Source organism: Hippocampus guttulatus, chromosome 12, assembly GCF_054856545.1.
Source record: "Hippocampus guttulatus isolate MCC_2025c chromosome 12, RoL_Hgut_1.0, whole genome shotgun sequence".
NCBI classification, from domain to species: Eukaryota; Metazoa; Chordata; class Actinopteri; order Syngnathiformes; family Syngnathidae; genus Hippocampus; species Hippocampus guttulatus.
This window is the reverse complement of record NC_141272.1, coordinates 8613279-8637025: the sequence shown is the minus strand read 5'-3', so window position 1 is coordinate 8637025 and position 23747 is coordinate 8613279. Positions and strand designations below refer to the sequence as shown.

The 23747-nt window shown below is 44.3% G+C and overlaps 1 protein-coding gene across 3 annotated transcripts in view; it reads right to left on the bottom strand.

Annotated features, from left to right (window-relative positions):
- sptbn4b (spectrin, beta, non-erythrocytic 4b) overlaps positions 1–23747 on the bottom strand; it is a 35433-nt gene that overhangs the window by 2074 nt on the left and 9612 nt on the right. For all 3 annotated transcript variants that reach the window (XM_086125043.1, XM_086125042.1, XM_086125044.1), the window contains exons 13-41: positions 22967–23117; positions 22718–22854; positions 22502–22651; positions 21458–21826; positions 20253–20467; positions 19927–20064; positions 19262–19502; positions 18326–18484; positions 17850–17980; positions 17267–17492; positions 16875–17077; positions 15146–15236; positions 12572–12718; positions 9457–9720; positions 9088–9312; positions 8658–8747; positions 7974–8252; positions 7680–7810; positions 7049–7253; positions 6434–6679; positions 6180–6314; positions 5842–6086; positions 5378–5516; positions 5180–5264; positions 4388–4584; positions 3333–3668; positions 2145–2650; positions 1782–1842; positions 755–1011 (exon numbers count right to left, since the gene is read on the bottom strand). In XM_086125043.1, coding sequence (XP_085981169.1) covers positions 755–1011; positions 1782–1842; positions 2145–2650; positions 3333–3668; positions 4388–4584; positions 5180–5264; positions 5378–5516; positions 5842–6086; positions 6180–6314; positions 6434–6679; positions 7049–7253; positions 7680–7810; positions 7974–8252; positions 8658–8747; positions 9088–9312; positions 9457–9720; positions 12572–12718; positions 15146–15236; positions 16875–17077; positions 17267–17492; positions 17850–17980; positions 18326–18484; positions 19262–19502; positions 19927–20064; positions 20253–20467; positions 21458–21826; positions 22502–22651; positions 22718–22854; positions 22967–23117 — 5759 coding nt within the window. The remainder of the gene's footprint in view (positions 1–754; positions 1012–1781; positions 1843–2144; positions 2651–3332; positions 3669–4387; positions 4585–5179; positions 5265–5377; positions 5517–5841; positions 6087–6179; positions 6315–6433; positions 6680–7048; positions 7254–7679; positions 7811–7973; positions 8253–8657; positions 8748–9087; positions 9313–9456; positions 9721–12571; positions 12719–15145; positions 15237–16874; positions 17078–17266; positions 17493–17849; positions 17981–18325; positions 18485–19261; positions 19503–19926; positions 20065–20252; positions 20468–21457; positions 21827–22501; positions 22652–22717; positions 22855–22966; positions 23118–23747) is intronic.

The following is a 23747-nucleotide window of genomic DNA, read 5'->3' as shown; positions in this document are numbered from 1 at the left end:
TACATTTTGGGGAAAAACGGGGAACTTAAATAGGACTTACCTTAGAGGTGACGAGGAGGACGGCAGCCAGCAGCAGCAGCAAACGATTGAAACAAAAAGTATGACAGTTTGGTTAAATGAAAGTTGATCAACAGAATACTCTAAAGAGACTTTTTAGATCAATAAGAGTCTTGAAAGACTTTCTGGGGAAAAAATAGGATTTAGAGATTTTTGAGGTCACTTGAACAGCCTTGAAAGACTTTGAAAGTGTGGTAATCAAGTTTCTGGACCAAATGAAAAATCTTTGGAGGGAGTCTTCTGAGACTTTTGAGAACAACTTAAATCTTTAGGGCCTTTTGGGATCAACAAGAGTCTTAAGAGAATTTATGGCTCAACTGAAGAGTCTTTTCTTTGGTGACTCTTAGACCAACCAAAAAAAAAAAGTTGTTTGAAACTTGACTGTCTTTGGAGCCTTTTTGACCAGTTAGAGAGTCTACTAGGGCATTTTAGACCAAATTCAGAGTCGTTTGATACTATTTAGGCCAACTGAATAGCATTCAGAAAATTTGTGGAACTTGTGAAGAATCTGAAGAGATCTTTTTTTTTTTTTTTCTCCGATCATTTGAACAGTCTTGAAGGACTCAGCCACCTGTGCGGAAACTTTGGGGGAATTCCTTTTCTGCTGGATAAGTTTGGTGTGTAAGACCACCCGTGATGAACTGTTGTGAGTATTCTCAGACATGTCTTGCATAGTATCAGGACCCCGAAGACCCACCTGTTGGTGCTCTTCTTTAGGCTCTCAATGTCTAGCTTGCGGAAGAGGAAACCCTCATGATGTGCACTGTGTGTGGGTGGCTGCGGGGCCGCGGGGCCACTCTGAGCTGGAGCCGAGCGAGAACGCCGCGTGGTTTCTCCCGGCTCTTTGGGTCGCGGCCGGCGCCGTGGTTTGGGTCTGTCCCGAGCTCGAGGCCGGTCAGGACGGGAAGACTTCTCTGGAAGGCCGTTTGGCAGCTGGGAAACCTCGCCTCGGGCCTGGAGAGGCGTCAATCAGGAGGATTTACATATGAATGAATGCACATATCTGTGTTCAGAGATATGGTTAGCCTAATAGCATAAAGAACTCATTTTTGAATGAGCAAGGACAGGCTAGTTGCCTCTATTCAAACTTTGCCTGTTACTATAACCCAGCGATTCTACACAGACATAAAGAATAGACACAATTTTGAGCAAGCGCATTAATTAGTACGGCAAGTAAAACAGATTTAGGCAACTCCTCGTGTTTCTGGGAAAATGCATATTAGAGGTTTTATAAAACATGTTTGGGGTGTAAAAGAAAAAAAAACCCATCACCATCAGCTTTTCCTCCTTCTGAAATAAATATTGAAAAAATGAATTATAATAACATTACAGGTATATTGGTTTAAGATAAGTGTATTTTACAAAAAAAAAAGCATTGTGGGCCGTACGTGTTGTCATTTAATGCTTTGTTTGTTGTATTTTTGTATCACAACTCAAAAATGTATCTTGTGCCATATATCAAACAATATCATGGGAACAGAAAATCATTTTTGCAATTCATTATGGGATATATTTCTTTTCTAGTGGACCTACTGTACTTTTCAAGGTACATTGTTGGATTGAGGGCACTATATAGGTGATAACCTATTGTGCCTACACGTTCGGACAGCACTACAAAATGACAACTCATTCAACTGTGCACTAAATCATGGACATGGACTGATTCCAAGCACAGCTAGTGACCTTTTGGAAAGCGCTGCGTTTAAAGTATGTAAATTTCCAACCTGTGCTGCTTCTCTCTCCTGAAGCTGCTCCACTATTTCTGCCATGGTGGCTCTCCTCTCTCTGCGGGGGAGAAAAAAAAAGCACACAAAGCAAGATGGCTGCTATTGTTTTGGTGTAATGAATATAATCGTGAGCCGGAGACAAAAGTCCACCGAACATTTCTGTTGGCTATAAGCACAATTGTGGATATAGTATGTAATAAAATGATAAGTTGATTATACATTGATTTGGTCTTAGTAATAACAGTTCTCTGAGGGAACCCTCAATACTGAAAATGAGTTGGACATCCCTGGAAATGGACAGCTTGGTGGTGGAAAAGTGACTGAAAAGAAGCATCATTGTCTTCAAAACAAACATCTCACCCTCCTCCTGAGCGTCTGTCAGACTGTTCCTTGCCAGTGTCGTGCTCGCTGGATTCCTGCCTCTCCAGCCGGTGCCGGTCTCGCTCCCTCCTCCGGCCCTCGTGGCCTCCGTGCCCTTCCTGTTCGCTGGATGTCTGCCTCTCCAGGGTCCGCCACTCCCGCCGTTCGGTGTGTTCCCTCCACACCTCCTGAGGAAGCTCGTTCTTGCGGGCCTGAATCAGCTGCTCGGGAGACATCTGACACTCCAGCTGGACAGTCTGAGTATGGACCTGCGGCTCAGGGTTAGTCCTGAAGGTCTTTGGCCCTCCATAGAGCCGGTCACGGTTAGGCTCCTGGAGGACCACCTCAGCCATCACGGCTACTTCGGCTCTCTCTGTTATCATCTCCCTGCCTTTCTCCCGAACCTTCTCCAGCCGGCTGGCAACAAGGAGGGGTGTCACAGCGTCATCCAGGTGTTTGATTTTGGGTTGGCGGAGGTACGGCGAGGGCTTGGCGTCCACTTCCAGCTGAAGAAAGGTTATCAGAATTTATGAAATCATCAAAACCATTGAAAAAACATTTTTGTAAACTAAAAGAGTAAAAAAACAAAACAAAATGGTAAGTCAGAGTATATACAGCCATGCTCCAAAAAGTTATATGATTGTATCTCTCTCTATATAATATATATATTTTTTTCACAAGCATAAAAACCTAGGGCAGCATGGTGGTCGACTGGTTAGCACGTTTGCCTCACAGTACAGACGGCTCAGGGTCCGATTCTGGGCTCCAGCCTTCCTGTGTTAAGTTTGCATGTTCTTCCCCAATGCCTGTTTGGATTTTCTCCGGGTACTGTGATTTCCTCCCATTTTCCAAAAACATGCTTGGTATGTTAATGGAACACTCTCAATTGTTCCTACGTGTGATTGTGAATGTGAATGTGTACCCTGCGACTGGCTGGCAATTAGTTCAGGGTGTAGCCCACCTGCTGCCCGAATACAGCTGGGATAGGCTCCAGCACGGCCTCGAGCCTCGTGAGGATAAGCTGCTCAGATAATGGATGAATGCATAAAAGCTGATAAAAAAAATAGGAAACCCACTCTAAAAAGAAAAGTAATTGAATCTGAAAAAGAAAAAGTCAAAAGGAAATAAAAAGTAACTTCGATCCTCAGTGGGATAGGGTCTTGATGAAAAATGCCCAGGTATTCTCACCTTGGGTTGAAGGTGACCCGCCTTCCTGCTGCTTTCTCGCGCCTGATTGGCCGAGACCAACATGGCGGCCGTGGCCACGGACAAGATGGACGAATGGGCGGGATGGACGGGATATCGGACTCTCGAGGGGGATGGCGTCGGTGTCGCGGGCGAGGGGGAGGGCGGTGTGCTGGCCTCATTCTGCTCATAGATGGTCTGTCTCATGACAGGGGAGAGGGGCAGGCGGTGGAGGCTGGAAGGGGGGGCGGGGGATGCATCCTGGGGGTCCAGGAAGACTTTACGGCCCAGCAGAGGCGTTGCCGGTTGTTTGCTTTGCTCGGCTTTCAGCTTCTCCACCTGGACAAATGACACAAACACCTGCTCATCTACTCGGAACACAACAGCAGGTCTTGAAACCCTAACTTGAGTCTGCTAATCCTTAAAACACAATCCCAGGCTTGAAACCGTACTTTAAAACCAAAACACTTACCCTTGTTTGAAACTTGACACCACAATTTGAAACTTTCAAACACTACTTTGAGACTCAGGTTTGAGACCCAAATGCAAACTACTTTGCAATCCTAACACTGCCTTAAAATCCTCATTTGAAAACTTTGGAACCAACTCTGATTTTACACCCTACTTTTATACTTTAGCCCTAATTTGAAATCTAATCCTAACCCAAATATGGAATCTTGACTTTGACTTGAAATCCTAACCCTTGTTTGAAACCTTAACCTAAGCCTGAAAACTTGATTTGAAACAGTAACCCAGTCTTGAAATCCTATTCGGTATTAAACCCCAACCCTGCCATGTCGCCTCAATGGGAAACCCTAATTTGAAAACCTATCGTGAAATCCTAATATGAAACCGTAACCCTGATTTGAAACCTGAAATGGAACTTTCAACCTCAAAACGTGCTTGAAAACCAACACTACTCCAGGCTTGAAACATAACATTGAAACATGTGTCAGGAATTGGTGGACTGCATGAGACAGTGGACACAGATGCGAAATGGCGCCTTGAATTTAGAAAAATTCGGAATAGGTTTAGATTAAGAACAAGCAGAGGCGTACCGTGGTAAGCCGTCTAAGTGAGCTGAATCGTTCCTCCCAAGTGGCGGCGGCTTTGCGGAAGGCTTCGTGTCGACGTATGAGCTGCTCCACCTCATCCACGCTGCCTCCCAGCTCCCTGCTGCTGACCAGGGGCTCCTGCGCCGTCAGCCACGCCTCCGCCACCACCGCCTCCTGAGCAAACTGGTGAACCTCCAGCACTGCACGGGCAACATTTAGACACCATTGTACTCTATATACAGTGTTCAGTGTAAAATATGAGCAAAAGACTTGTATGTGTCATATTGTGATTATGGAATGGACTTTTAGCATTGATTCGATATCCTTGTTATCTAGGTTAAGGGCCATGTACTCATACGGTCTTTTTCCTCACTCGTATGACAATTCAGTGCACTGCTGGAGTGACTAGCTAGAGCAACGATTTTCATTTTACAGTTTCGACCCATCCAAACAAAAATGGGAAGGCAGATGGGTCTCCAGGCAGGTCCCCAATTTATCTCACGATAATATACAAACTACAAGTTACTTGTACTGTCAGACCGAAATGTCACAAGCTGACAAATGTGTTATTAAGACTACTAATGACATTACAAAAATTTTACAAACTAACATCTAGAGCTTAACGAGTCATAATTTTAGTGTGCAGGTGTCAACTACTGCACATTTTGGCTCACTAGTAACATGTAACAAAGCGCATATTAGTACATGGACCTTTAGCTCAATACAAGGGATATTGAATAAGTGTTCAAACGGCTTTCTGTAATATACTGTACTTGTGCGTGTATGTGCACGTACGTTGCTGCAGGGCCTCCCAGTGCCTGTCCCACTTCACAGACAGCTCGTGTTGCTTGGCGACCACCTGGTCCAGCTTCTCCTTGATCTGCACTCAAATAATGTCAAACGTTCTCATCTTTATCATCATCATCGTTATGCGCCTTGATGCAATAAAAATTGGGAAACTGTTGCAATTCATTCACAAATTAGTAGAATGACCTGGTGAGCTGCAGGGTTCCTCGCCGCCAGCAGCATCTTTCCCATGTCGATACATTCCATCACACTCTGACTCCGGGCGTCCACCTCGTTCCTCAGACTCTGGTGATAGTTCATCAGAACCTCCACAGACGACACGTCCCTGAACACCACACGGTGACACATCGGAAATACACATAAGGACAGCATCACATACCAACAGTACCAACCAGAACGCTGTCGTGAAACCATACCCCTGGTTTGGAACTCACTCAATTCCCAGCTTGAAACATTACTTTGAAAGCCTAACACTCATTTGAAACCCCAAAACTATCTTGAAACTCTACTGGGAGGTCCTAACACTTGTTTGCAAGCCTAACCCAGGCTTGAAACCCCAATTCGAACCACATTGGGTTCATAATGAATACAAATACAAGTACAAGAGCTTCAAGATTAAAAAAGGCCAAAGAAGGGTGCTGCATGCATACCTTGGCTTCTCCCCCGTGTTGATCTGGCAGAGGATGGAGTCCATCCACATGATCTGATCGCGAGCAAGGCCCAAGAACCTGAGCTTGTCCGTCTCAGTGGTGATCTGTAGCCGACACTCCTCGCAGGAGGTGAGCAGCTCCTTCCAGCATTGCATAACTTGGTTCTCGCGGCAGGCAATGGCTTCCGCTTTCTCACCGGCATACACGGTCCTCAACTGGGCCGCGCTCTCCTGCAGCTGACGCACCTGATGGACCACAATGACGTTACAAGGCTCCCGCAGAAAAGGGACAATCTTGACCTTTTACATCAGGGGCGGCAAACATTTTATATGCTGTACCTGAGTGACCAGCAGCTGGATATCCTGCTCGAAGCCGTGCAGCAGCCTTTGCAGCGTGCTGGTGTTGGCCGTACTGCTCTGACAGATGCGCACCTCCCGTAATCTGCGGTGCTTGTCCTCAATCTGAGACAAAACCTGGAAACCATGAAAGCAAAAGTTGCTTCATGTCCAACTCATCCAGTAGTGTTTTCACATAACTTCATCAGTGCGACTTTTCGACGTTTCCTACCACCTGGGTGGCGCTACGAGCTCACCTCCCGGCAGTCAGCAAAGAACTTGTGCAGCTGGTGCGAGGCAGCCAGCATCTGTGCTCGTGTCTCTATCAACTCCAGCAGTTCAGCCCATGACTCGTTGACGGCGTCCTTCCACTCGGCGATGACGGCAGCATCGGCATGGCCGTAATCGATAAGCTCGTCCACCATCTGATTGACAGCCGTCACGCGTTCCTGACCCACGCTGCCTGTCTCTGATGCAAACTCTGTAAATTTCTCCTGGAGCAACTAAAAAAAAGATATTTTGATATTCTTGTAGAATCTTCCATGTTGAGAGGAGCAGCGCAGCTGTCATTTTATCTTCAACTTTTAGCCATCATGGTGATTAACTCATTCAGTAACAGCCAATTATGGACCAAGTCTGAAAAGATGTTTAAAAACGTCTTTGGGAGTGAATGATTCAATCTACAGCATCTTAAACACTAGCCAATGTAGAGTCTTTCATCGCAACTGGCCAAGTCGGTAAGCATTGCTTTGCCTTTTTTCCGAGCTCAGAATGTGGTAAGCTGCAATCGCTGTGTAAATGTGCATTGTCATGTTCTCTACTATTTATGGCCCTGATGCAGCTGATGCGGAATCCACAGTGTTCCAACTTACGCTGACATGCTCAAAGTCCTGTCCCAGCTCGGGTGAACTAGCCACCACTTCCCTCTGAGCAATCCATTGCTCCAGCTCATCCACCTCGCGGTTGAGCTGGTAGAGCCAGTACTGCTGCTCCAGGCGGCTCTTGCGCTCCTCCACCAGGTCCTTCAGCGAAACGTACAAGCGGTCCACCTGCGACTGACTCTTACTGATTTGCTCACTGTGCCAGAAACAGAATACAAAAGAGCAAGTTTTTTTTTACATCTGAGTGTCATTGATGTAAGAAAAAGCTTTTCTATATTTGTTCCAAAAAGTCTCGTAGACCCTCTTGGTGTGGCTTCAAAATGTCCCTGAAGACTCAGTTAAATCAACTTTTGATTTAACTGAGTTGATACAAAAGTTAACAAAAGTTGATTTGGTCTAACGGATTCTCTAGTTAGACCAAACCGTATTTAATGCCTATTCAATTGGTCTAAACAGGCTTTGAAGAATCTCAGGCCGATTCAGTTGGTCTACAGAGTCTCCAGTTGGTCCAAAAATGGACTCAACTGGTTCAAAACATTTCTTCTCACGCTTCAGTTGATCGAATATGTCTTTGAGTTTGCCCAAAAAGTCTATAGATTGCATTGTGTGTTTGTTCTCTAACCAGTCAGGGTGTCCCATCTCCAGCAGCTGCCGACACTGCTGAGACAGCAGCCCAATGGTCTCAGCATAGTCCTCGATGGTCTGTTCCAGGACCAGGTGCTTCTTCAGCAGCTGCAAGGTACTCGGCTCGTCCTGAATGGAAGAAGATGAAGATGATGAGGAAGGAAGACGTTTTATGGAGGCACCTCTGAAAAGAATTTTCACCCCTCAATAAATGCGACTGTTGAGCCTTTGAGGTGATTTCCAGATTATGTCAGCTTGTGCATCCCGAAAATATAGATATTTTTTTTCTCACCTTCCCTTTCTCCTCATTCATCATGTGCAGCTCCTGCTCACTGAGCCAGGCTTCCACCTCGGCAGTGTCAAAGTAGTACTGCTGCGCCTGGTACATGGCGTCCAGCACCAGCTGCCGACGTTCCGTTTCGGCCCAGAGCAGCGCCCAGAGCTGGGACAGCTGCTCGTGACCCACATGGACAGCATTTGCCTCGGGACTGCGGACCGAAGCGAAGATGGCTGCACGCTCCAAGACCTCCTCCACACGGCTCAGGTGGCCCCGGAGCTCCTTTTGGAGAGTCTGCAAGATAACAGGGGAAGGATGCATTCGAGCAGGGGTGGGCAAACTTTTCCATTCAAGGGCCACATTTAATTTTAGGAAATGGACAGATGGGCCAGGTCATTTCAAGAAGAGGTTAAAAAAAGTTATAATGTGTATATATAATATGTGTCGCTGATAGTGTAGTGGTACACTCGCCTGACTTGTGTGCCTTCAGCGTGGGATTGGTTCCGACTCAATGATGGTGTGAATGTGGGTGTGTATGGTTCTTCATCTCTTTATGTGGAATGAATATGGAAGTAATACAAACAAACATAAGAGGAGTTTTGATCATTTAAATACCGGTATGTGGTCTGTGAGCTGAATTTCGCCCATGACAGCATTACATGATTGCAAGTGCTAAATGGAGATTCTGATCGCCCAAACCTGATTCTTCTTCATGAGCTGCTGCACCGACTGCAGGGAGGAGCCATGTTCCTGACTCATGGCCAGTGGGAGGCGCTCCTGCACCCACAACTGCAACACGCAATGACAAGTCAGATATTCATGTTCTCACATAAATGTACAGTGACAGACTATCTGCTTATGTCACTATATTGCACATCTTTCCACTACACTCGTATATCCTTCACATCTGCCATTCTGTGCTTGTTTTCCAGGCTTTTGTGTCACGTGCTATATCACAGACTGTGAGCCTAATGCATGAGAGCAGAGTTGTCTTAAAAAAAGCCTAAAAGTAAAGCACAAGGTGAAGGACGTGTTCTACACAAAAGCTTGAAAACAAGTCCAGATGGAAAAATGTAAACAGTATGATTTTTTTTTTTTTTGATAGTCGCACATCGTAGACGATACTCACCATCTCATCCTCCAGGTCTCGTCCCACTTGGTGGACCTCCTTGGAGGCCAGCAGCAGTCGCCTGCGCTCCTTGAGAGGTTCGATGAGGCGCACCATGCGAGCCTCGACCGCTGCCTGCTGCTCAGCCACCGTCTCCTTGGCTCGTGTTTGTTGCGGCACAGCGGACGCCTGAGCCTGCAGCTCACCAACCTCCTGGTACCACTCCTCCATCTGGTACTCCATGTTCTGAATGTACAAGAACGGACAAGACCAAGTAGGTGCATGGGTAGATAGGTGGGTAGGTGTGCTGGGTAGGGCAAGTAGGCGGATAAATCGGTTGGTAGTTGTGTCGCGCATGCTAGTGTAGGTAGGATAAATCACAGTACCAACCTGCAATTTTTTCAGCTGCCTGTTGACAGTGGCCAGGTCGTGGCCGCAGTCCACGTAGGCCAGCTGGCCCTCCATCTGCCCCAGTCTCTGGTCCAGGCTGCGGTAGCTCTGAGCCAGCAGGTCTGTCTTGTTGGCCTGGAAGAGCTGCTGGGCCCTGGCTTGCGTGGTGCTCTCCAGGTCCAGCCAGCACTGGCGAATTTCCTCCAATTTCTGACGCACCAGCGGGCTCAGCTCAGGCTTCTCCTGGATCAAGTGCTGGCCCTCCTGCGAGACCCCAATGTTACATGTCAGCAACACAACATACTTGTCGTGCGGGATCAGATTTTTTTTTTTTTCCATGAAAGACAAAGACAACACAGACAGACAGTATGTCACCATATGTGTGAGTATATCTGTCTGCAATGGGGAGCTGCAGATGAAAAGAAGAGACCATGGTAATTGGGGGGAAGGGAGTGCAGATAATGTACCATTACATTACACACAGACACACACACCAAAGCACCTGCTCCCTCCCATCCCCCAGCCAAATGTTATTCCCTATTTGTACCCTTTTCACCAGTAGCAAAAGGGTAACATCACAACTGAAAGAAATCCTAGTTTTTGAAGAAAACCACAGCATTAGAGCTCACGGATGTTCCTAATCTTATGGCCAGTTATTGGCCTGAAAAGCAGCAATAATGTAGCACTGAGACCACTGCGGTGATGTTAAATTGTTGTTTAAATGTGTCTTGTGAATGTGGGAGGACCGCGTGGGCTGAAGCAACCACATTTGCTCACAGGCATGCACACACACGCACACACACACACACACACACGCGCACACACTCAGTAAATATTTTCTATATTCCTTGTAATGCATGCCGCAAATTGAATTCTAGGAGATTCATTGCAAGAATGAGATGTTGTATAGAGCAGACAGGGAATGCAGAACACAGGACCCTTTGACTCATATGGCAGGTTGCATCTTACACTAAACATCGTGATGACTAACATTCAATTCTTTACTGAAAAACACCAAGAGCCGCTTTTCTAGGTCAATTGTTGCGAAAAAGAGGAAACAAAACTAAGGCACGGAACCCAGGATTCAACGTCCCCTGACAACATATTGACAACGAGCCACCCTGCGATCACAAACATACAATTGTTTACTGGAAAACACTAGTAGTTTTATATCTCGCTGATTTCTTGCGAGAAACGGGAGACATACAGATGGAAATGCAGCCTTTAAGGTCTAACTAACATAAAAGCCACTGTCATGGCTGTCATAAACATGCAATTGTTTATCGGAAAACAATGTCAGTTGTCTTTCCGATTGATTCCTTACATGGAAGAGGAGATGATGAACAAAAAATTCGACATACACGAGTTTCTGTCTCACATGGGAGGTGATATCACTCATACTAAACATTAACCTCCTTGTGATCACAGTCATACAATTGCTTACGAGGAAACGGCACAAACGATCTATGTAGTTTATTCATTGCATTAAAAAGGGATGCACGGCGCACAGACGGAATTGCAGTGAACAAGGTTGTCTGACAGAAGCTCAGACGTACAGTCAGTCTGTCACTGTGGCAGACATCTGCTAGCCTCCAAATCTGCTAGCGTATCAATATTTACTCCCGAGCGTGGGGAAACCTGACAGTCATTCAGTCGACATCCTGGCTCCCCATGTGGAAGCAACATTTGTGCAAAGTCAACAACCACTGCCACTACCAGCAATTCTAACTAATATTACAACTGTTGCAACTAGTGTGCACATCCCTACGTTCAAACACTAGATTCTCAGGCCTGTCAAGGCATCACTTGTTTTCAAAGCGTCCTTTTGTGCATCATCATTGAGGATAAAAGTAGTCCACAAGCACTCAGAGGAGACGCAATCAGGACAGCAAAAAAAAAAAAAACAACTCACGACCCACGTCGACACGGCGGCGCTTAAATCAGGACGCCGTTCTCCTCAGTGTTTGAAGAGCTCTTCACGGACAATAACAATGGTTGACGCTCAAAGGAAAGAGCATATATTTTCTATTTTTTGGCTCTCAGCATGACAACGACTTTTGATGTTAAGTCATGATTAGTGCGCTGGCCGTTCTCTCTGTGCTCCCAGCGGAGGAGTTGAGTTTCAGCCATACCCGCTCACGGAATACTGCAGGGGAAGCTTGATGCGGTGCACAAGTGAGCGCATGCGTGACCTCCTTTTCGTTTTCAGCATATGCCTCACGAGGGAGAAGTCACCTGTTTGATTCCAACAGCATTAGGATTGACTTATGTGGAGCGGTTTGAGTGACGCTCATGTGGTGCCAAACATTCACGAAAGAAATGCTCGCTGCAATCCATCTGACATAGCATTAGCATCAGTTAGCATTAAATTATCCAAATGGTATCTCTTAATTTTGATGATTGGTGTGTACAGTATGATGCCAGATTAGCTCAAATGGGGTTTCATGGTAATATGAAAGGCAATAAAACAATGAAAGCACAATCAGACAGATGAATACAAATAGAGGCCATTTGTAAGTTACCCCAACGACTGTGCATAATATGCTGCTTTTATATGAGGATAGCATGCTACGTGCGGAAGGCAATGACAAACAGTAAAAGTAAAAGAAGCGGAGAAAAGGCTGCAGTTTGTAGTGTTTCGCCCCAAATCCTGCAGCGCATGACAAAGACAACAAAAGAAGAAGATGAAAGACCGAGAGAATTATTATTGTCAGTGAATGATATGACACTACAGTAGAAACAAGGAAATCATGACTGATTGCAAGGTTTGATTTTGAACAGCAAAAGCTAAAAGAAGAAAAGCTGTTTACAGTGTGATACCAAAAATAGCCACGCATGATATGTTGCGAGGAATGAGGAAAATGATGATACATTAATCTTGAATGAAATACACTGTGGAAAGCAGCAACCAAAACAAGAAAATCACAAAAAGATGGTGAGAGACTTTTCACAGTACTTTGCTGAAATAGAGCAGACTATGCATGAAGCAGAAAAGAGCCGAAAAGAGTGCGGCTTTCGAGCCATGGGTTGCCGTCCCCCGGCCTAGACAGTGCATGATATGCTGCTTGTTTTGAATGAAGGTATTAGGATAGCATGTCATAATAAATGGACTCACCGTCTCAATCTTGTCCAGCCACTCTTTGTTCTGTGCTAGCTCTGCCATGAAGGCCTGGTGCTTGAGCCATTTCTTGTGAAGCTTCTGCATGTCATCGCAGTTTCCGTCCCTCGCCATCAGCATCTTCTCGCTCACCCAGTTGCCCAACTGGGGGCAAAAAGAAAGAGCTTCATAATCATAATCAATCAATCAATCATTTAAAGTCAACAAGTTTTGATGTCCCGAAGCAATGGAGGCATCACATTACTGTGGAGTTTGCTTGTTTTCCCCGGGCCTGCGTGGGTTTTCTCCGGGTACTCCGGTTTCCTCCCACATTTCAAAAACATGCATGGTAGGTTAATGGAACACTCGAAATTGTCTCTATGTGCGAATGTGCGCGTGGATGGTTGTTCGTCTATGTGCGCCCTGCGATTGGCTGGCAACCGGTTCAGGGTGTCCCCTGCCTACTGCCCAAAGACAGCTGGGATAGGCTCCAGCAGGCCCGGCGGCCTTTGTGATAAATATATATACACACACACTGACACACACATGGTCGAATGTAGTCACCAAGTACACACATGTCAAGTAAGCAGGAATCCCAACGTACACACGCAAGACATATCCACACACACGTGCACACACACACACACACACACACACACACACACACGCACGCACACACACACGCACACGCACACGCACACGACAGCATCGTCATCTCCGGCAACAACATCCTCGCATCGGCATGCAGCATCGCCTTCAACTCAAACCGGCTTTTACCGGCGACGCTCCTGAGCAGGAACGGCCCGAGGAGGAGGACGAAGAGGAAGCGAAGGGGGGCAGGGGGATCCGTCACCAGGGTCCGCATCCGAGCACGTGCGCAGGAGAAAGAGCAGAAAAAAAAACTCGTCCTCCTCCCCCTCCTTTTCCCAAAACAATAAAATGGCAGACTGCCCGAGATGATGCGCTGGCGCCTCCCACATTCATTGAAGGAGGAGGTGGGAAGCGAAGGGAGGGCGGGGGGGGAGGAGTGAGGGGAGCTTACCGGACACAGCTGATGATGCAGGGGGTTCAATGTGTGTGTCAGTGTTTTCTTTGAAATGGATTTCTCTCTCTCTCTCTCTCTCTCTCTCTCTCTCTCTCTCTCTCTCTCTCTCTCTCACACCCACACATACACACACGCACACACACTTAACCACACCCCACCCCCACTTCTGCAGTTGGCCGCCGTACTGCAGTTGCATCGCACGAGGGGAAATTGGACAACGGTTTGTGCTCAACGGGCTGATACGCTGAGCCTCAGCGCCAATGACGGAATATTTTCTTCAGAAACTGCTTAGAAGTTCTACAGGCTTTAATTTCTCTGTACTTTTCATTAATTACAAGTACATTTTCAGCCCCTTTCCATTGTACCAGTTTGACCCCAAAAGAGCCTGGTTCCGAGCTCTGTGGTCGCTTTTCCATTACACTTTTTCGGGACAGAGTGATTACAATGGAACCATTCCGCAGAACCCCTTCCAACCTGGTTCTAGAGCGCAGGCCAAAGAAGAAGGCCGTAAAGTCAAGTGATCGAGTGACAGATGTAGGCGTTTATTTTAGAGATGCAGCAGGTGACTTCACTGCATGTGCCCATTTACTGGTTTTAATCAAGCAGTACACATATATTGTATTTTACAAACATACTGTACATAATCATATTTACAATTACATAATAATAATAATAATAAATGTATTTTGCATGCTTCGATCTTCCGCATGGAATGTCAAAGACTATGTGCGCTGAATTGGAAGAGAATGGGTGGAGCCGCTTTCATTGGTCAGGAAGTAAGTTGGCTGTGTTCACTCTCAAAAGAGCACAAACGCCCCTTTCTGACTTTGTCCGTCTCTGAAATTACAAAAAGAAAGAAAACTCCATGCACACAGTTGTGCTGGAGTAAAGTCTTCCCTCGGAGGGCCGTTACGACCGTGAAATCGAATAAATGTTCATTCATCTCACCCTGTTATTACTTGTACACAACAAATTGATAGATTACTAGTTTTGAAATCTATTTGTTTGTTGTTTGTTCAATCATTTTTCAAGTGAGTGTAAACAGGGTCACAAAATTATTGCAAAAGCTCAACGTTATTTATTACACATGACAAATTGACATTTCAGCACAGATTTTAGCAAGGGCCACCTAAAATAATGTGTTGGGGGGTGTATGGGCCCCTGGGCCTTGAGTTTGTCACTTGTGATTTAGAGTGTTCCATTCACCTGCCATGCATGTTTTTGGAACATGTCAACTCCACATAGGAAGGCGGGAGCTGGAATCGAACCCTGCACTTCTGCACTGTGAGGCAGACGTGCTCATCAGTCGATTGTGTGACTGGTGTGGTGCATTTGAGTCCTTATTTTTATGAACAGAGGACTTGAATTTGTATCTGATCTGCTAGCTTGGTCAATCATTAAAAACATGTTTTGCGGATACACGTTTCGACAAGTTTGGAATTTTTACTGTGTGAACAAAGCATACATTGTTTACAAACCCACTAACCAAATGGGAGCAGAGGAAGAAACGTTCAAAACAAATCAAGTCTGGTCTTTGACATACTCACCTCGTGACAGTCCTGGAGGAACCTCTGGAGAGCCCACTGGTGATTGAGTTTTTCCAACCACTGATGGGCCTGTTCGCGGTTCTGGTTGCCCCTGATCCCAAAACATAAGCACGTAAATTCAACACACTTTCTGTAGCTCTAAAGTTTGCATCTTTCAGTCGAGACAATGTGAAAGGTCCTCATACTGTAATATGACCAAAAAAACAGATATATAGGATTTTGAAGAAAACCATACGCAGTGATCATCTTTTTAAAATTCTGCGTATGCTATTTTAAGGCATTAAAAATAATAAGTGCAGCATAAATGGGGACAAGGTTATTATAATTCTTAATTCACTGCAATCGAATCGCAAATATACTGTTTACAGCACATTTACTGAAATTGAGCGGATAGGCAAACCCCTCAGCTGACGACACACTCATCCCTGCCCCAACAACAGACGGGAGTGTGCGCGCACGCACGCACACACACACACGCACACACACACACACACACGCACACGCACACGCACATATGCACACAATCAGATGGATTTCATGGGCAGATGTTAGTTGTGTCCCGGCTGCTGATGCTCATTGTTGTTTAATGGCTGAATAGCAATGCGACAGCTGCACTCACATTAGTCTGAATCATTGAGAGCAGGGTGTCTAAATCCGGTCCTCAAGGACCACTAACCTGCATGTTTTAGATGTTTCCCTCCTCCAACACACCTCATTCAAATAATCAGCGCCTCAGCAAAAGCTACAGAAGCCTGATCATGATTCTGATCATTTGGTACAGGTGTGTTGGAAAAAAAAAAACATCAATAATATGCAGGATGGTGGTCCTGGTATGTGTATGTGATTTGTATTGCTAATAAAAGATAATTCATTTATATTCTTTAAATAATCTTTATTTAAAATGTAATGAGAGTGAGACTTTTTTTAATTTAGCATATAAAAAAATCATCATTGTCAATAGTATAATTGCAATATTTTATTAATTACAAAGCATGAATGAAAAAAAATTCTTGAAATAATTAAAAAAATAATTTTTTAAACGAATCCAGTGGATTCCCGCTATTTACGTGGGATTGCAAATTGTGAAACTTCCCCATTCTTAATTGCATTATTTATCATTTCAGAGCATTGAGATATGATTTAATTCGTTCTGTGACCTCATAACGCAAAAAACCCACATTGCAAATCATTGATCCCCATTGAAATGAATGGGTGCGTCATTGATCTGTCCCAGTCTTACCCAGGGTGTGATTTTTCATCAGAAAAATAGCACTCCATAATATGGTACTTCATAAAAACATGGCATGATTAAAAAGAAAAGAAATTTAAATGTTTTTATTTATGAATAACTGAATAATTTTTATTATTGAAACATTTTAGCTTCAATTTAAAAGACATTGTGCTGCTCCTGGTTTCTTGGCCATTCTTGAGGCAGTGTAATGCAGATTCAGTCTCAGTCTCAGCTCTTCAGTAAACTGCAGTAATAGTAGTTGTTCTTCGTGGGGGATAAAAAAATATATGTCTTTGTGTATGGTTGTAATATATTTGGTGTTGCTCCACCGTTTGCGTTCAAATATCTGTTGCTTAAATAGTTATAACACAGCGCCACTGATGCTATTCCTTAGCCCGTCTATGGCGTTTATCATTATAAGTTAGCAATAAGCTTGTGGAGATAACTTAATTCGTCGGGGAAAAAAAAATCAATCAAGATCATTTTAAGCTGGGGTACCTGTTGGCAAGCATGTCTACTCTCTGTCGTATGCGCTCCGAGTAGATGTTGTTCTGGCTGATGAGGCTCTCGCCGGCCTCAATGACAGCCTTGATGCGATGCAGGTTGAGCTCCATGGTGGTGGTGAAGTCCTTGTGCTTCTTCACCGCAGCCTCCACTGTTTCCACTGTGGTGGGAAGCTCCACGTGGGCCAGCGCTGACTCCTACAAGATACAAAGCCTATGCTCTTTGGCAACAAGTGACTGGTTGGGGGGCTTCTGTCACTGGTGTGGCATGGTTGAGTCCAACTTTTTAATAGACAAAACGCCTTGGATTTTATTTTTCTTCACATCGGACCAGAAAAGTCAACACATCAACTAGTTGAGTGTGGTTCAGCCCGTAACCTTCCTCACCTGGTTGTTGATGAAGGACTCTGCCTGTTTGACATCACGCAGGAACAGGTGAAATATATGTGCCTGCACCAGGACGTCCCGCCGGCTCTCCCACATTTCCAGCAGCTTGTTCCAGCCCACGTCCAGCTTCTGCAGCCACTGCTGCAGGGCGGCCTGTGGAAGAGGCGCTTCCTCCGACTCCAGCAGCTCGTTCATCGCCTGCAGACGCTCGTAGTCCTCCTCGTAACTGCGGAGGACAACTACAATTCACTTTTTGACAACAAAAGACTTTGATTTGGGACCTTCTGTGACAAGCGTGGTGCATAAACTATGAGGGAAGGGAGAGAACGTAAGAACTTTCCAATTTTGGGGGGCATGGCGCTTTATGAGAATGACTGCTTGTCACAGCAGCAGCGCATCATGGTTTTCAAATGGTTTTGAAATGTTTTCCCTCACAGGATATCTATCTACCCATCTATCTGTCATTTTTGTAAACAAAGTAATATGACATTTTGGGTGGGATCTTTTGTGACTGACTGGTGTGCTGCATTTGATTCTAACTTTATGTTGACAAAGGATAGTGGACCAGCTTCGAGGTACGCACCGTCCAATTTCCTCCTTGAGTGCGGCGTGTTTATTGATGAGTCTCTCGGCTTCCTCCAAATCATTAGGCAGCTGGTCCGAGGCGGCGGACGTCTGAGTTTGGACCAGCCAGGTCAGAAACAAGTCCAGGTCCTGATGAGAAGCAGCAACAGGGGAATTCTATTGTTTTCTAATACAGAACGTCTTGTAGAGCTGTCGTGATGAATCACACCCAACTTAACCAAGTGTGTTGTTGACTATTTTTTGATTCTGTGGATTATTTGTAGTCATTGTTGACTTCTTTTGTGCAATGGGGCGGTCATCATGAAAACGATCACAATGCAGTAATTGTATGACTGTGTTTCGCAAAATAGGGCCCGAGGTGACATGTGGGTTAGAGCAAATAGAATAATTTTGCATGTTTATGTCATTAATCAATCAACAGTTGTTATGCCTTGAGTAATTGTCAGTTAATTGGCATGAGCGCCATCTGCTGACCTGGATGAAGCTTTGCAGTCTGCTGGCCACGAAAAGCGAGTCCTCGCAGCCTTGCAGGGTGCGTTTAAGCTCTTCCCACTCCACGCTGATTCCGTCGAAGGGAAGCAGGACCTCCGTGGCCCGGTTAGCGTGGGCTGTGGCGAGGTGCTCTGCTTCCTCCTGCATCAGCAAAAACAAATCAAGGGCTTAATGTTCCTCAACGTTCCTGCCGTTTTTTCTCTACTAGTACTGACGGTATTTTTATTTTTTTTCATAAGTATACAATACAATACATCCTGATTTGTATAATGCTTTCAATATATACGATTTATACAGAAATAGACAATTTTTAATGTAAAACTTTATATCATATAGTATACAGTACTACTTATTTTTCTAAACGTAAGACCTTTTCAGAAATAATTGACTTTGTTGGAAATGAAAAACCTTTTGAAAATGATTAGCGATTAAAAAAATTTTTTTTTTAGGAATAAAATTGACTCCTACTCTTCGCCTGTGCATTATGAAAATTCATGTACGAATGACACCCAAATAGAAAAGATATAAAAAAATCAATATAAAAATATTTCCATAAAAGTGACTTTCTCTGAAATATGTAACTTTTTCCCAGTAAAGGAATGTATGACTTTGTTTCAGACATATTTAAGGTTTTCTGATATAGCTAAAAAATTTTCTGATATTGATAACATTTTTAAATATAAAATATTTGAAGAAATATACATGACTTTTCCAGAAATATACCAAATTTTAAGAAATACATGAATTTTTAAAAAACATCCTAGTTTGTCAGAAATACACAAATTTGATGGAAATATTATTCGTTTTTATGAATGATATTCCTTTTTCCCAAATCGCCAACAACTTTGCTTAAAGACAAGAGCGACAGCTCCCATTTCCTCAACCTCCCCGCATATTTTTCCACCTGTCGTGCCTCACCTGTAAGTGCATCAGCTTGGGCTCCAGCACAGACAGCGCCCCCTCCATCGTGGAGAGGCGGCGCTGCAGAGCCAGGACGCCGCCCAGATCGCTGCCGGCGTACTGTGTCGCGTCGATGGCCTTGCGCTTCTCCTGGATCTGAGACTTGATCTCGCTACACTCCAGTAGGTAGTTCTGAAGACGCTGCATGCTGTCCAGCTGGTTCTTCTTCTGCTCCACCAGACCCACGATGCTGTTCCACCTGCCAAGGAACAAACATGTTAAACAGATCATATGGTGTGTGTCAGAGTGTGTGTGTGTGTGTGTGTGTGTGTGCATGAGAGACACTGTGTGTGAATGCATGATGTGAGGCCACCACATCCCTCTCCTATCCCCATTCTTTTTGTCATCTGCATCACCAATCAAGATCTTCTGGACTACATCTCCATCTCTCTCCTTATCCTTATCCGTTTCCTGATCTCCAGCCTACCCCCACAAATTCATTCTGCTTTTGCTCACCATCCCCTGCACATCACATTCAAGATTTTCCACTCTGAATGATCATTGAACTCCTCATAACTAGCCTACTCAAGATCATCCACACCGTGCCTCCATCATGCTCCTCATTTCCCCCCAACCCGTGTGGTTCTATGTTGGACATTGAAGTAGCAATTTTCTGTCAATACCTGGAGTTGAGGTGGTCCTGACAGCCTCTGACCTCTGTGGAGGATGGATGTCCCCCATCCAGAAGCTGCTGGACTATCTGGTTGACATCCAAGATCCTCCCCATTAGGCTATTCATCTCCTGGTCCAGGGACTCGAACCTGCGACCAAAAAAAGAAAAAAAGAAACCATCCTATATAACATGACACTTTCCATGTGACTTTACAGTTCCTATGTAATGATACCATAGTTATAGATCGTCTTATTCTGCTCTTGTTTTCTGTTGCTTTTTTGGGTTTTGCTTCTGTCGGGTTTGTCAGGAAACACATTCCCATCGGCAGTGCCCTACCTGTGCGCCACCACCTCCACGTCCTCCAGGTTCTCAGGGATCTCCATTTTGTTGAGCCATTGCTCTTTTTCATCTATCCAGAGCTCGCAAGCATTGACTTCGCTGAACATGCGATAGACAGCCAGGGCGTCGTGGAGCCATTGCTGGCGGAGAACGGCCACCTCTACCACCTCCGTGTACAGTTGTTCCACTTCCACTACCCGAACCTGCACGTCCTACACAAAACCGCATGGAGAAGCCACCAAAGCCATGGAACAACATATAAATCCATTTCATTAAGCCCTCATTAATTCTCCAGTTTCCTTACATTTGTATTTAATTTTAGGGCTGAGTAATTAATCAAATTCAAATATCGCAATGCAGTAGAATGCGATTTTCAAATCTTTAAGGCTACAAATTGTGAAATGCTTAATTTCGGTTAGTCTATAGGCTTTATTTATTTAAATGCATGTATATTATCCTGATTTATTTCTATTGTGTCTAGGTAAGTTCAATGCTTACAAAGTGAAGTCCAGATACCATTGTTTCATGAAAAATGAAAAGTTGACATGAAGAAGCCTGCTTATGAGTTGAGTTGTGAGTTCCTGATTAATATTTACACTTGTTTGGTTGAATTTTGAAAGGTTGTCGTCTTGAATGCGTAAACCACAGCAAGTCAGAGTACTTAGTAAGTTCACAACTGTAATTGAAGTCGATGAATAAAATGTCTTCAATCTTAATTCATTCTTCATTTGCCTATATTTCACATTGGTTAAACCTATAAGAACAAAGCATTAAAACTAGTGTAGATTATCAATTTGATATTTACTGTATCTGATATTATTTACTGTAATACATATTAATGTATTGCTTGTAAAATACATACAATTGTATAATAATATAAAATATAATAAATCACAATTGTAATATAAAGGGAAAACAAAAATCACAATTGGATAATTTTTATTAATGTATACTTTTTTCCAGAAATACGCAAATTTTTAAAATAAATACACAGTGGTGGAAAGTAACAGATTAAATGGCAGCGCTAACGTTAGAAGCGAAAGTTAGAGCTAATGTTTGAAGCTAATACTTGTGGTCCACAACCGCTGCAAATACACGTTTTTTATTTTCTGAGATCCCACATAATGGGTGCTAAATTATGTGTTCGCTTATTTGAACAGACTGCACGCTCTGTTGGCAACAGGTGCAAAAGCAGCGCCTACCTCTTGTTCTCTGTAGCGCAGCGGCAGCAACGGCAAGTGCCTGCGCAGCGCCACCACATGCAGCCGATGTTTGTCGATGTCCTCGCTGACACTTCGGTGCTTCTTGAGTAGCGAGCATGTGGAGTACTCATCATGACCAAAGTCCTCGCTGGAGACCAGACGGTACGAGTCCTGCAGCCACACCACCAGGTCGTCAGTCTCGGTCGAGAACTGGAAGAAGTTGAGCGCTTCCTGTAGGTGGGCGAGGCGTTGTGCTGCCTGCTCTTCTAGCCGCGTCCACTCATCCGTCACGTCCAGGATGCGCTCATGAATGCCCGCTGTGCCCAAGCTCTTCTCATTCAGAATCTGCTGACCGCGCTCGATGGTCGTCTGGAGATGGTACCACATTATCACACCGAGTCATTGAGTTTTGGGTTTATGGGGATAAGGGGTGATTGATAACCACTTTAATATTCATTCTTACAAAGTACTGATACCCGTCTTTATCTATAAAATTTCATATAACACAATGACAATAAATTGTGATTCCTCAACATGTCAAATTGCTGCAGGATAGCGCCAATGACTGCCGAGGACTTACTGTACTTGACGTCAGATTTTTTTTTCTCGATAAGTATCGGTGGCTGGTATCGGCAGTATCCATGATACACAATACCTTAAAATAAGGCCTGTATTGTCCTGATACCGATACCTGGTATCAATACTCGCCCAACCCCTAAAGAGGAGTCAATAAGCTTTACTGCAATTAGTGAATGTTTCAAACAAGGGCTAAGGTTTCAAGCATGGGTTAATGTTAAATGAATGTCAAGTCAGTCAAAACAGGGTCAGGATTTCAATCTACTACTACTACTGTCTACTGTTTGAAGCCTAGGTTTAAGGTTTCAAAAGCTTGGTCAATTTAGTGTTTACAGCCAGAGTCAGGGTATCAAGTTCAGCTTTCAAATTTGAAAACGTCTATCCTTATTCCGCTACTACCTGACAGAGGCATTGGGACACCAACTCACATGCAGGACAGCACGTGCACGCAAACAAAGAAACACACACCTCCAGCAAGGCTCGGTGGGCCATTAGTTCACCGGCGAGGGTCTTGTGTTTCTGGAGTAACTTGAGCACGCTGCTGAGGTCTTTCCCATAGCCCTGAGCCCCCAGGATGGAGCTCTTTTCCCGAATCCACACCTCAGACTCCTCCAGTACCTGTTTGGAGGACACATGGATAGCATGTTCGCATTTCTGTATAGAAGTTGAGCTTCCATCTCAAACCTGGAAAAAGGCCCATAGCTGCCTGGACTCCTCCAACTCAGAGCGTCGCTTGGCTGCCAACTCCTTCAGCTCCTCTAGGCAGGACGACACGTGATTGACCCGGTTACAGATTACTTGCGGGTCGCATGGCTGGTAACCTTTGGAGACGGCAGCAACAAAGCAGCCAATCATGTCGCTCACTAGGATGCGGGATCATCATTTTGTGGTTGCTCCCCTCTTTGTGGGTGAACTAATGTGATGTGTGTGTACCCTCAATGGTGGTAAATTTGAGTGCAGCAGCATTGAGTGTCTCCACCCTCTCAACCTGCACCCCAATGTCGGCTTCCTGCAGGCTGTGCTTCTGCAGCAGGTCGTCCACCTCCAGAAGATGCTTCCCAAAGTCCTTGGACAACAGTTGGGCCTAGGAGGGAAATGGGTACACGTTTTATCACGTCCGGTGGATGGATGGATTTTGAAGGCTCTTGACTATCGAGTGGGCAAAGTACGGCCCATGGGCCACAAACGTTGTGTTTCCTTTTTCTAGCTCACCGAGCATTTCACATTATCAAGACACCCACCATATTAGTTGCATTAATTTAGCTGTTTTTCCTAAAATTGGTTATTTAAAATGTACAATAAATAATTTTTGTATTTTGCAATACATAAATATATCTCATTAAATCAGTTAATAAACCTCTTGAAAAATAATCAAATGAATCTATAAATAATACAAAAACATCACATTTGTAAAATAACAATTTTACATATATATCGGTACATTTTTACATTAATTTTGAGAAATGGTTGTTTAAATAATTTATTGGCCAAAATAGAAAGAAAACTCCTAGTAAAATACACAGTTTGAGGTTTCATTACTTTTTTTTCATTTAATCATAATGCATTGTAAAATAACAATAATATTACATGTAATATAGTCATATATTTTGGAATATTTATGAATTAAGGGTTAGGTTCAGCAACAGATGGAATTTCTTTCTAAAACATGATAGCTATAATTTACAATGCATAGTAAAATCCGTATCACGTGAGC